This window comes from Emys orbicularis, chromosome 11, assembly GCF_028017835.1.
Source record: "Emys orbicularis isolate rEmyOrb1 chromosome 11, rEmyOrb1.hap1, whole genome shotgun sequence".
Classification (NCBI taxonomy): domain Eukaryota; kingdom Metazoa; phylum Chordata; order Testudines; family Emydidae; genus Emys; species Emys orbicularis.
The window spans coordinates 77,137,952-77,151,171 of NC_088693.1; the positions used below are offsets into that span (position 1 = coordinate 77,137,952).

At 52.0% G+C, this 13,220-nt stretch overlaps 1 protein-coding gene across 1 annotated transcript in view; it reads left to right on the plus strand.

Moving 5' to 3' along the window:
- The window catches only part of COL6A1 (collagen type VI alpha 1 chain), a 66,266-nt gene extending 53,609 nt beyond the window's left edge, over positions 1–12,657 (plus strand). The window contains exons 27-35 of the mRNA XM_065413623.1: positions 1,796–1,831; positions 2,286–2,322; positions 4,283–4,291; positions 5,244–5,377; positions 7,663–7,772; positions 8,677–8,863; positions 9,305–9,479; positions 11,065–11,094; positions 12,044–12,657. Of these exons, the coding sequence (XP_065269695.1) occupies positions 1,796–1,831; positions 2,286–2,322; positions 4,283–4,291; positions 5,244–5,377; positions 7,663–7,772; positions 8,677–8,863; positions 9,305–9,479; positions 11,065–11,094; positions 12,044–12,657 (1,332 nt within the window). The remainder of the gene's footprint in view (positions 1–1,795; positions 1,832–2,285; positions 2,323–4,282; positions 4,292–5,243; positions 5,378–7,662; positions 7,773–8,676; positions 8,864–9,304; positions 9,480–11,064; positions 11,095–12,043) is intronic.
- Positions 12,658–13,220: the final 563 nt, after the last annotated feature.

The following is a 13,220-nucleotide window of genomic DNA, read 5'->3' on the forward strand; positions in this document are numbered from 1 at the left end:
AATCAAAACAAACCATTGAGACATTCCCAAAATAGAAACATTTTGTTTCAGTTTGCAAATTAACTAGAAATACTTCAGTGCAACATTAAACCAAGTTTCACCATTTTTGCGCATTGCCTCATGGGAGTTGTCGTTTGGGAGCCTGATGCCTCCATTATCCCCTATGGGCCATTCCCCTGGTTGCACTACAGCTCCCATGATGCACCCACAGTCATGTGACTCCAATGATATACCACACAGTTTAGTCAGTGGAGAGTCTGCATTGCCTCATAAGAGAGGTCCTCCTGCGAGCCCCACCCTTAGGAGAGAATAGGGGCTCGAAATACAACTCCCAGGAGGCAATACACCACAATAAGGAATGTAGTTTAATGTTGAACGGACTCAAAATGAAATGCTTTGGGTCAGGTCAGCAAAATGAAATGTTCAATTTGGGTTGAACCTCTCAGAAACAAAATAGTTTGTTACATTACTTGCAACAGAAAATCAGTGGGTTTTGGCAAAGTTGAAATTTTCTCATAGAACATTTCAGTGAAGCAGAAACTACATTTTCCCTCAGAGAAAACCATCCCAGTGGAAAATTCCCACCCAGCATTAACTGTACGTTGTGCATGAATTCTACCATGTTGCTGCAGCGACAGCTCACAGCCGGCCCACTGTTATACCTCACATGCCCAAACACATCCAGTTCAGTTTTCCACTCCTCATGTGCCTATGGCAACCTCACACTGACTCTGATGGGGAAAATAAATGTCTCCTTTTCCTCTGGGCAAGCAAATTCTCTACTGAAGAGGAGAATTCAGATGGAGACCAGTGAAAATGGACTATAGACCATTGCCTGAATTAGCCAATGCTATAATGCAGACCATGCCTTCACTAGGCCATCTGAGCCCAGCTGATAAATACAGCCTGTGGGAGGGTGACAGGAGCCGAGGGCCCGACTCCGCACTGCCCTGCCCTCCTGGGAAAATGAGCAAAACTCTCCCAAAGCTGAATGCTGGTGGTTGTGGCCCCGGCGCCCATGGAGCCCCAGCACTGATGGGGCCCAGAGGTGGGTTTTTATAGTGAGATAACAAATGCCCCAAATGTCTTCTCGCTGCAAGGTCCTGAGTGGAGCCCAGGCTCTTGCAGTGCGGCCCGCGAGGTGGCATGGGGAGGTCAGCACTGTACCCCCGCATGGAGCTGATCTGCACAGCCTTGTCTCTCCTGTGTTTGTACAACAGGAGAGCTAATTCCCATTGGTGTTCCCACAGGAGCCCAGCCCTTGGGCAGGGAAGGCTAGCCAGTGACCTGCCCCGGGGTAGCGGGAGGGGCTGCTGCTGCTCAGCGGTCAGGCTCTGGCCACTGGCAGAGTGGTACCACCAGACTCGGAAGCATGCCCAGCCCTACCTGGCCACTGGCTCTGATGTCAGGGGGAGAGAGAGGCTGCCATGGCTCTGACAGAGATGGAGGGGACATTCCCTCCTCCGCAGAAACTCCACTATTTTTAGCAGTGCGTTTCTGGCCTCGTCTGGCGAACGTGGATAAGGCTGGTGCATGGAAGCTGGGAGCTGCCACATTACGCAGCTGGAGTGGTTTGGGAAAGTGCTTCTGATGATTTACCTTATGGCTTGGCTCCATGGGCCTGCTCAGACAGGCCGATGGACCTGCTCAAAGCTCAGCTCCAGCGGCTGAGTCCTGGAAGCGACTCTACTTTTCCAGACTCTGCTCTGTGTTGTTTAACAGCAGATAGTCCGGAGATAACTGCAGACAGCTTTGGCTCCTCTCTTACCCGTCTTTTCACTGCTTTGTTTGACAGGGACCTCCCGGACCCCCAGGGCCTCCAGGACCAGATGTGAGTGACACCGATTGTGTGCACCGCTTGCTTTCAGCTGCCCTGTGCTAGGGCTTGAGGGGAACCATATTCCTTTAGCAGGTTCTTAGACAGCAGCATGTGCAGGGCAAGTCCCCAGTAGGGCTGTATAAACTCCAGGATGTAGCCAGAAGGAGGCCAAACCCAGTTGTGTCTTCCTCCCTGCATGCCCTCCCAGTAATTCCAATCGGTCTTTTCTACCCGTCTGAAGCCCTGTGTTTTGTTGGGCCCAGCCGTTCACGTAGATGTAAGGGCCTGGGTTTCCTCCCACTGAGGAGGACACAAGCATATACCTCACCCCCTAGTATCAATATGGGTTCCATGACATGTGCCCGAAGTAATAGCATTGGCAGCCTTTGACTGCGATTTCACAGAGATTCATCAATTTTTAGTACACTAATGAGGCCCTTCAGCGTTTCTTTTCCTTTCTTTTCAGGAATGTGAAATTTTAGACATCATAATGAAAATGTGCTGTGAGTATCCCCCTCCTGGTCGGTCTGGGAAGGCAGGCAGCCTGCCAAGCCAGCTAGCCACCTGCAAGCCCTTGATCTGGGACTGGCTACTGGGTAGTGACCTGCCAGACAAGCTCATGCGACGGCTGGTGTTGCTGCAGGGAAACCCCTGTGGAAAAAGAGAAACTTTTGAAACAGATGCTTGCCTGAGATTTTTTTCACAGGTGAAAACCTGAGCAAAGCCCAGGGAAGCGTGGCGCATGCCCTGCTCCTGAGGGGCTGTGCTGCCCCATGAGGCCATGCTGCCCACCCCAGTGCACTGCAGAGCACAGCTCTGTTCCCCTGGGGTTGAAGGGAGCATGGGGCCAGTGTGTCTGTCTCTGGGTGGACCCTGCAGTTCAGAAGCCCTCCCCTGAGTAGGGGCAGTGGCTGCAGAAACTCTGACAGTCCGTGTGCTGCAACAGTAGAGCCCAAAGCCCATTTACTCAGCGCATTTCAGCTCGGAACCTCTCCTATGCCCAAAGCAGACTGAGAACTACCCCAGGATGGCAGGTCAGCCATCCTGGTGTGCCAGCCAGTCCCCTGACAGCACTGGGGTGTGAGGGCCCTGCTTTCAGTCCCTCGTCCTCCACTCATCAGGGGCGGAGTGAAATGGCACGGGTGGAAAATCTAGGCATCGCTACCTTGTCAAGGAGTCACCCACAGTGATACCAGCTTCTGCCACTTTTCACCCACAATGAACCATGGGACTAGTCACTGCAGAAGGGTCAGAGATGGAGAAGCAGGCACCATTCCCATCCAACATGCCAACTGACTGAGGGTTTGGCAACTCAGTCCTCTGGGGGGTCTAACACTATCTTCAGCTGGGAGAGCATCTGAAAATGCAGGCCCTCCATAAGGCAAGCCCTGTGCCACCCAGACTGTCAGGGCTTGATTTTTAATGCCTCGTGTGCAAAGGCATGTGTAATTTACACATACCACTTTTGCAACTGCATGTGCAAATCAGATAGTTGGTGGTGGCCAGTGAGACACATGCAAATACCTGAATTGCATGTGCAAACACTGAATTTGTGCGTGCTCCTAGTAACTGCACATACAAATTATGTGCACATCTCTGCATGTATTTTTGAATGCAGTCTTGCATCTGACTTTGAAAATCAAGCCCTTAATATTTTTCATTAAAAAAGGGAATTGAACGTCTCTTACTGTGACCACCGGGGAGTATGATGCTGTTTGCCGTGCGTGCAGTGCTCAGTTACCTGGCCAGCCGGGGAGCTGAGTTTGCACTCTGCACTCTGACTGACAATTACGTAATCGGTCTGGGTTTGTCCTTTATTTATGTTGTTTAAAGTAATAAATCACTGTATCTAGGAAAGGAACTTGGCCAAATAAATTGTTTCAAACCTTCTAATACCTAATGCATCCAACCCTTCAGAATGTGATAAGAGACGCTATCGACAGTGTTTGGGCAAGTTTTCAGTGCATGGTGACTGCATGGGGTTTTTAAATTTGAACTAACATTTCCCAGCCCGTATTTAGCACAGGTAAGCAGCATTCCTTGTACACAGTCTATTCTAAAACTTCCTCTTCTGTTTAGAAAATGATTGGCCAGTCCACCGAATCGCAGACATGTGTTTGGATACTTCCTGAAAGATTCTGTTTGGGTTTCATCTGGTAGTAATATATTCTCCACGCACATTCCCTGAGGCTCATCAATCTTTTCATTGAAACCCCTCTTGTCTAGCTGGTGCTGAGGCCTGATGCTGAACGTGTGCGTTCTGAACCTAGGAGATGTTTTTAAATGTACCACATGTGTGGGAAGCCTCCGTGAATGGAGACATTGTAATTTAGCTGTGTCCTTGTGTACATCACTCATGCTGTAATATTTCATGGCAGCTCATGGTAGCTCCACTGAGTTACTGGGTGGAAGGACATTCAGTTCACTCTGCTTTAACATTCTCTCTCTCTCCCTTTCTTCCAGCTTGCTGTGGTGAGTGTCACTTTACAAACTCTTTGGGAATGTTTCCTGGTTCTTTTGCTCGTTTCCATCCCACCTCCTTCCTGCTCCAGTACCCGAAGCCACAGTAACTAGCCAGGCAATTCAATCTGGTCGTGTCGAAAGAGCTCAGAGAACACAGCCTCAGACCCAAGCAGGAATTGTAGCAGGGAAAGCTTGAGGGCCTCCGGCTCTCGCAATAAGGAGGCCAGAGTGCGTCTGGCTGTATCTCTAGAAGATAACTGTCCAGATGACCCATGGCCAGCAATGCTCTGGGAGACGTTTTCCCACCATTTCTGTACTGAAAGAGACAGCAGTTCTGCACATGTTGTAAATCCAGATCTGCTGCCTCCTCCCCTCCCCTCTCCTCCCTTCCCTAGGATGAGGGAGTTGCCATTTCACTTCCCTTTACAATGTCTTGATGGAGTGGTTTAGGAACCCAAAGACACCAGGGGTGTGGGGGTGGCTGAGGAAAATTGTTTTCCAGTGGTGGAGCTTCCCCATCAAACCCAGATGGCCCAGTCAATCTGTAGCTGAGATCGGGGCTTGGAGGAGAGCTAGCTGAATCAGACTCACCCACAACCTACACCTCTGTCTCTTCTGAGCTAAGTAGCTGGAAGAAATGAGAATTGTAAGGGACCTGGTTAGTGCAGTTTGAGCTCTTTGAAATGTTGCCTGTGTGTTTAATAAGCTGGGTAGAACATTTAAAGGTCAGGAGAGGCCATGGGGAAATCAAAAGGAATAACTAGCTAACTAAATCTCCAATCCTACGTGTGGTGATTTTGCTGCTTGCTTTTGGGCTACATCTTCTCTGTTAGCAAAGCGAGCGCGTCACTATGGACTGACACCAGCTGTCACTCCACGGGCTCGTGCAAGCTGCACTAGGCTGTGTCAAAGCAGCCAGGCTGTCTAACCCACATCCCTCTGGGTCTGTGCTTTGCTGCAGAATGTAAATGCGGCCCCATCGACGTGCTCTTCGTGTTGGACAGCTCGGAGAGCATCGGCCTGCAGAACTTCCAGATTGCCAAGGATTTCATCATTAAAGTCATTGACAGGCTGAGCAAAGATGAGCGTGTGAAGGTGAGTTTTCAAGGGGACATGGACTGTGCGCACAGCGGCAGGTACAAATCTCCCTCCCACGCAGAATGGAGGACTGAGCCACCTCACACGGGGCAGAGACACACACCAGGCAAACGCTCCTCACTTGTATGCTGACAACATAAGGCTCAGTTGGTAAATAACATGTAACTACAGGGGGCTCCTGCCCAGCTGAGCAGAGCAGCGGCAGTGGAAGCTCCTAATACAACATACCAATCCTGCACTCTCCAGAACCCTTTGCCATGGGCTTGTCTTCCTTGCCTCAGAATAGCCAATTCTTAGGGGACTTGTTCTGAGGAACGCTCTCTGGGTGGCCGGATTAGATGAACGGGGAATTCCGTTCCAGCTCCCTTTGAGTCTATAAAGCTCCCTAGCTAATACACTTGTGGCCGAGATGTTCAAACATGGGTTCATGCAGTTAAGCTCCTAAGCCTACGTCCCGGTAAGTGCCGGGGCAGTGCCTGGGAGAGGAGCTTGGGAAGAGTGCTGCTGTGCTGAAGCCACTCTCAGCCGCCACCGTGGCCTCTAGGAGCTTGTGGCTGCCGAGTGGATGCAAAAACACTGTCCGAAGCTGCTCTAAGTTATGCTGGGGCCTGGCTAAGATTAAGGGAAGCACAAAGGTGGTTTATTGCCCTTCCCGGCCACCTCCATCTGTTCCTACACTGAGTCCAGCTGGAACAAAACGGAGAAGGCTAGGAGGGGAGATCCCATTGCTGAGTATAGACCTGGACTTGTAACGGCGAGCCCTCTCCTCCCCAGAAGCAGGGGATGGGCCTGGAAGTGGGACCCTCCCTCCACTCATTCTGGGTCAGTGATGATGTGTAGGGGCTTTTTTAGCAGGCCACAGCATCTCTAGGCACTTCAGGCACAAAATAGGGTCTTTCTGAGCTGCCTGTGGGCCCCGGGATGCATTACCCTCTCGCTAACATGTGGTTGACGATGTTTGTCACAGATCCACAGGGTCTGGTCCATGCCCCAGCCTGTAACCTGTGACCTGTTTAGTGTGCCAGGCCCTAAGGACCCACACAGTTCCATGGAGCAGGCCCTGGCCTCCACAGCTCTGAAACTGGGCCTTTGGGTGCCAGCAATCCTTGTTGCTCTCCGTGGCTCCCTGCAGTGAGTCCAGCCACGCCAGAGTCCTGCCAGAGGCTTGTTTCCCACCTCCTTTGGGCACAGGGCTCCCAGGGCCTATTTGCAGTGACACCAGGCAGCCCTCTCAAAACCAGGACACCATCTGTTGGGCACCTGGCTACAGAACCCAATGCTTAGCAGAGAGAAGCAAAGGTTAGACATCATCCGTACTGACTAACGCCAGTGCTCCCTTGAGCCATGCAGCTGTAGGAACCATCTTGGTTTCCTTTCTCTGTCTCTTTGTCTGTCAGTTCCAGGTGAGGCCGGTGTCTCTCGGACACCCACAGCTGGCCTCTGCCAACCGACTCAGGCTTGTGGGGCTCGGGCTGCGGGGCTGTGTCACTGCTGGGTAGACTACCGGGCTCGGCTGGAGCCCAGGCTCTAGGACCCTGCAAGGTGGGAGGGTCCCAGAGCTCGGTCTCCAGCCCAATCCCGGAAGTCTACACAGCAGTGAAACCCGCAGCCCAAGCCCCACAGGCCCGAATCAGCTGGCACAGGCCAGCCGCGGGTTTTTCTTTGCGGTGTACATGTACCCTGAGAGCTCAGCTCTACACCTCTTTGTTCTCCAGACTCAGCTGGGCTGTGTTCCCATGTTCAGCTGCATCTGCAGCGAGGAGTTAATCGTCAGTCCTTGGGGTTCCCATTGTCTCTGGAGGGTTGTTGAGTCACACGTGCTGATTCCAGCCAGCCAGTCCTAGTGGCTCTGTGTCTCAAGTCCCTAGGCTGATCTCCCATGGCCTACGGAGAACACAAATTCTTTCCCTCCAATGGATGCCAAGGTAGGGGGGCCACTCACACGTCCCTGGAAAACCGGACATTCGGGGCCTTCCGGGAACAGCGTGGGCCTGCCCCTGTCCACTGGTGTGTCAGTGTGTGTACGCTCACCCTGTGGGGGGGAGGGATTTTTAAGAGCCAGAGGGGGTGAAGTGGTGACCCCATCCAATACCGGACAAAACCATGTCCTATTTTGTCCCAGTACTGGAAGAGAAGAGGACTGTCCAGTTTAATATCGGACGAGCAGCTTCCCTGGGCCCCCAGGTGATAGGTACAGAGTCATGCCGATAACTCATACATATATGACAGAAAATTCCTGCCTTGGTCACAACTTCCATTCATGTCTCACCATTGCTCAACAGTTTGAACCTGGGGATTCCCGAGTGGGTGTCGTACAGTACAGCCATGACAACACCCAGGAGCTGGTGGCTATGGGCGATGCCAACATTAACAACATCGGAGCCTTGAAGGAGTAAGTCTATAGGCCTGGGAGTGGGCTTCAGTCAGCCGCTCAGAGACCAGCGCCAGTTACTGTCCTGCACGTAGCACTGCCTGGGTCCTGCATCACTGAGTCCTGCTGCTGTAATAAGCAGCAACACGCTAATTGCATCGTAACTGTGGGTGTGTCGCAGCCCTGTGTAGACGTACCCAGAGTCAGCAGCGGGGCTTTGGAGGGCCTGTCCCAATGTGCTGAGACGAGTGATGGTCAGAGGTGGGTGGCATGCTATTTCCTTCACTTGTGCACAGTCCCTAGCGACTGTATTTCTCCTTAGCTCGGCCTGACAACACACCCAATCAATCCCATCCTGCAGTGAGCTCTGAGCGGTGTCCATCTCCACAAGTGCTCAGCTCTTCGTCATATCACAAGCCATTTACAAGAGATTATGCCCTTGGCTGGCATGTACGGACTACATAGGTCTATAAAGCCCTCTCAGTGGTGTGGATGCAAGGAGTTGTGCCAGTGGAGGCCAAACCCCTACTTGCTGTCCCAGATTAAGTGACTGGGTGTCTAAATGCATGCAGTGGTGAGAACAGAGTGTGGGTCCCCTCCAAGGGGATGCAAGCGCCTCATGTGTGCAAGTGGATTGCATCTGCTAGGTTGACTGACCAAGCACACCGCATTTGCCGGCAGACCTGTTCAACAGCAGAACAGTCCTTTCCACCTGGGAGCAGAAGTCTTTGCTTTCGCTGGTGATTTAGCCATGAAATATGAAGCAGCCCAGCAAACCCCTCTTGTCCTGTAATACCAGCTCATCAGCCACAAAAGCAGCTCATTCCCAGCTGTGAACTCATCTGACTTCTGAAGATTTAGGGGGGGAGGATTGTCTAGGACTAGGGCCTGTTCGCGCTGACCTCCCTTTGCCACTTGCTTGCAGGGCCGTGAAGAATCTGAACTGGATAGCGGGTGGCACCTACACTGGGGAAGCCCTTCAGTTCACCAAGGAGAAACTGCTGGCGCGGTTTGCCTCCGACAAGAGGGTGGCCATCGTCATCACAGACGGACGGTCTGACACGCTGCGGGACCTCACCCCGCTCTCCTCGCTCTGTGAAATCAACACCCAGGTAGGCGAGCCCGGGCCTGAGGCTAGCTGGCGCTTCCCGAGAAGGGAGGTCCCTAGAAGAAGAGGGCAGCCTTGCTCTGAGCAGTAGCGACTGTCTAGGCAGACGTGGTGCAGCTGATGCCTGCGCTCCTGGTGCCAGAGCACGCTAGCGCGAACCACCACGACAGGGAGAGTTAGTGTCAGTGCAACTGATGAGCACTTATCTATTAATCACGTCTACTGGTGTGTATGTGATGTGTGTGTTGGGATCACACCCCTCTTTCCTGCCTGTCTGCTGGTCATCTTCATTAGAAAACTCTTCATGTTCATATAGTTCATGCCACAGCTGGCCCAGTGGGAACCGGAGCCTGACTGAAGGCACCTGGGCACCACCGCAGTACAGAGAGACAGAGTGACAACCAACCCGTTAAACCCCAGTAACAAATCTGTGCTTGTCCTGTAGGTTGTTTCCCTGGGCATAGGTGACATCTTCCGAGCATCCCCTAACTCGGAGCAGCTCGGTGTCATTGCTTGTGAAGGCACATCCTACCGCCCGGGACTGTCTGTTCAAAGGGACAACTACGCTGAGCTGCTGGATGACACGTTCCTCCAGAACGTGACCTCATATATCTGCCGAGGTGGGTGACCATCCTCCGCTGGCGTTGCTGTGACCCAGCTGAGCCTTGCTGTGGGATGGTGCCCACATGCTGCTTACCTATCTGTAGTGTTGCTGGAGAGCCAGAAGTGACACGGGGGGCAATACACAATGGGAACGGGGGGGCTAATGGGGGAGGGGTGGTCACAGCCTGATTGTTTGGAGCGGTGGTGGCCCTGATCACGTCCCAGCTGATCATGTTCTCAGCTGTTATTCCGAAAGGGAGCAGCCTGTGTTCTGAAGTCAGGGGAACGGAGGCGATTCAGGAGTCAGATCAATGAGGGATTCTACCATTGTCTCGGACTTTGGGTAAATCAATAACAAGAATCTTTGGATGTTTCCAAATTGCCAGCCTCTCTCCAGCCAAGGGAGGTTTTAGCAGACAGTGGCCCTCTTACAATACACGACACTGGCAGGATGAGCACTGCAGTTAGACCCTGAGATTCAGAAGCACTTTCCAATTAGGTACCTGCCTTTTTGTGCCATCTGATGACTGTCTCATACATTCATGCACAGGGGGGCCTCAAGCTAGTCAAGGCTCTAAGCGCTACCGCAGTACAAATAAGGCATCGCAGCACTGTGATTTACCAGTAAATCCGGCAATTACCTGCCCAAGTGCTGTCGAATGTGCCTAGAGTTAATTGCAGGTTAAAAACACAGGCACAAAACTGGAGGCTGTGATAAAGTCCTCCCGGAAATCATGGTTGAAATGTCAGGGCCTTATGGTCCTTCCGTGCCCATTTGTTGATGGGGGCTGGTATTGGCCTACTCTAGACATCGGCTCTGCAGTCCAGGTACCCTAATGTGGCTGTGGGGTTGGGGTGATCCTGTAATCTCTCTGCTGCCCTCAGACTTGGGACACCTCAGCCCCTCCTGAGACCCATTTCTAGATCTAGTGGAGAGCTCCCGTCTCAAGACGAGGCCCTGCCCGCCACTCCCCCATCTGCTCTGACAATGCCCACTCCCTAGTTTCATTGGCACTGCCACCTGGTACGTACACAGCTAGACACACGCTCGGCTTCCTCTGGGAACAGAGGGAGCTGCACCTCGCAGCGTGGCCCCTCCCTGAGTCATTCCTGGGCACCCAGCCTGTCCCTGAGGATCAGTCACTGCCACCTAGCCACAGAGACAAGCTGTGGTGTTCACTCTCCACCACCCAGACCTCCCGGATTTTACAGGGAGCAGAAGAACTGGAGCATCTAGCAGTGGTGCTGAGAGTCGCTTCCTGCATGCCCGTGAAATCCAGCATGGCACCGTGCAATCAAACGTGGGGTAACTGCCCTGGTGGCTCCACTACCATCAGGGAGAGCCATCCTGGGGCATCTGGCAATAGCACTGTGACTAATGGGCGTTGGGTGTGCTGCAGGGAGCCCCAGCCCTCTCCTGCGAATCTGGCTATCAATGCTGAGTTCTGGGTGGAGCTCTGAGGGATGGTGCCCTGCACAGACTGAATGTTCTAATCCCGGGGTGCCAGGAGGATACCATCGGCCTGGTGTCTAGACAAGAAATACCCTTCCTGAGTGAGGGGAATGATTTAAGGTGGTTTGTTTTGCTTGTTTCTCTTGCAGAGAAGAAATGTCCAGACTACAGCTGCACAAGTGAGTATTTCCGCCTCGTGAGAGGCAGCCCAGGAAGGAGGGCATGTGGGGGCGCAGAGGTGGGGGCTTAGCACTGTGCCGAGAATCTGAGATACAGTTTCTGAGTGGAGAGGACCACACAGTAGGATCTGTTTCTGAGTCCAAAAAATGAATCTAGGCTTGCCGGGCTGTACTGCTGGCCTGGGTGGAGAGCACACAGGGGTGAGGAAGAGGCAACTAAGTCAACAGTAATAATGGAGGACTTCAACTATCCACAGACGCGCTGGACAAATGACACAGTGGAGTAAGGGCTAGAGTAGACTGAATATTTGCCTCCAGAACAGCTAGAACTCTGACTAGAGGGGCCATTCTTGGTTTAGTCCTAAGTGACACCCAGAAGTTGCTTCAAAAAGCAGGCATCGTTGAACCACGGAGTAATAATGACCACGGTGGAATTAAGTTTGGAATTCTTGGGGAGGGAAAGGTACCGAAATTAGCACAGTGACAGTAAACTTTAGAAAAGGGGATTTTTTTTTTTAATGTGGAGTTTAATCCAGAACACCCTAAAGCTAAAAGTAAGTAAAAAAAAATCCTTAGACTCAGCGTGGAGGCTGCTAGATCAAACGAATCAGAGCCCCAGAAGGCATTCACACTCCTAGACAAAAAAGGAAGCAGGAGGGCAAGGAAAACAGCCTAGTGTGTTTAAATGACAAGGGACTATAGGTTTTTCAAGCAACATACAGACCTGAGAATCCACCCGAGAGAAGCCGATAGAAAAGAGCAAGATAAAGTGTGAGATGAAACTCAGGGAAGCATAGATTGAAGAGCATAGAGGCAAAGACTCCAAATTCATTGAGTCTTCAGTAGCAGGAAGCCAGAGACAACCAATGAGTCCACTGGACTCTGATGGGGAAGGGGAGCAATTAAGGAAGATAAGCCATGTAATAACAAAGAAACTTTCTCTATGCAGTCAACTTCACAGGGCCAGCTGACATCACTCTCTTGGTGGACAGCTCCACCAGCGTTGGGAGCCAGAACTTTGAGCTCACCAAGAAGTTTGTGAAGCGGCAGGTGGAGCGGTTCCTGACAGCGCACATGCCTTCGGAGGACTCTGTGCGCGTTTCCGTTGTCCAGTACAGCGGCAAGAACCAGCAGAGAATAGAGGCACAGTTTTTGCAGAACTACACAGAGATCGCCAAAATGATTGATGACATGGAGTTCCTTAATGATGCCACAGATGTCAATGCCGCCCTCCGGTACGTCACCAACCTGTACCGGCAGTCTTCCCGGGTCGGCGCCAACAAAAGGGTACTGATCCTATCAGATGGCAACTCTCAAGGGATCACAAGAAATGACATAGAGAAGGCAGTGCAGGAGGCTCAGCGGGCGGACATTACGATATACGTGCTGGCGATAGGCAGCCAAGCCCACGAGTCCAACCTCCAGGCCCTTGTTACTGGGAAGACCAAAGAGCAAAATGTGGCCTATGAGGCGAACCATCTCTTCCGAATGCCTGACTACAACTCCCTGCTGCAAGGTGTCTTCTACCAAAAAGTCTCCAGGAAGGTCGCTACTGAGAATTGAGTGGCAGGGAGGACCTCCCGCAACCCAGAGGACAGGCTGTGTATGCTTTGCGTCTCTTAAAAATGAAAAAGTTAGCAATATTCTTGATGAACTTGTGTTTATATATAAAGCCATAGTGCCAGAGTCTGTCTGTGCACAACCCCCTGCCCCTGCTTGGAGCTCCCTTTTCATCCCCTTGGGTCTGAGTTGCCTTCCCCACCCTCTGAGTCCCCCCAGCAGACAAGCCCAGGGGCAGCCTAGCTACTAGCCTCCAGAACACATACAGATCCCTGGGGCGAATTAGACTGATGAGACGAAGACCACTAAGAACTTGCCCGGTTTTACAAGATTGATCACACACTTTACATACCGATTTTTGGTTTTCTTTATTCAAATTAAAGCTCTTTGCTTGCCCCGTTCTCCAGGGGCCTCACCAATGCCGTGTTTAAGGTTAAACTTTAAAGTGCCAACATCTCTCTGACCAATAGACAGGTAGGATCATGGTCATGGCTGGCAGGTTTGTTTTACATCTCCTGCTCCAGTGGGGGACGAATGGGCTTTAAAACCATCCTCAGCATCTCGGT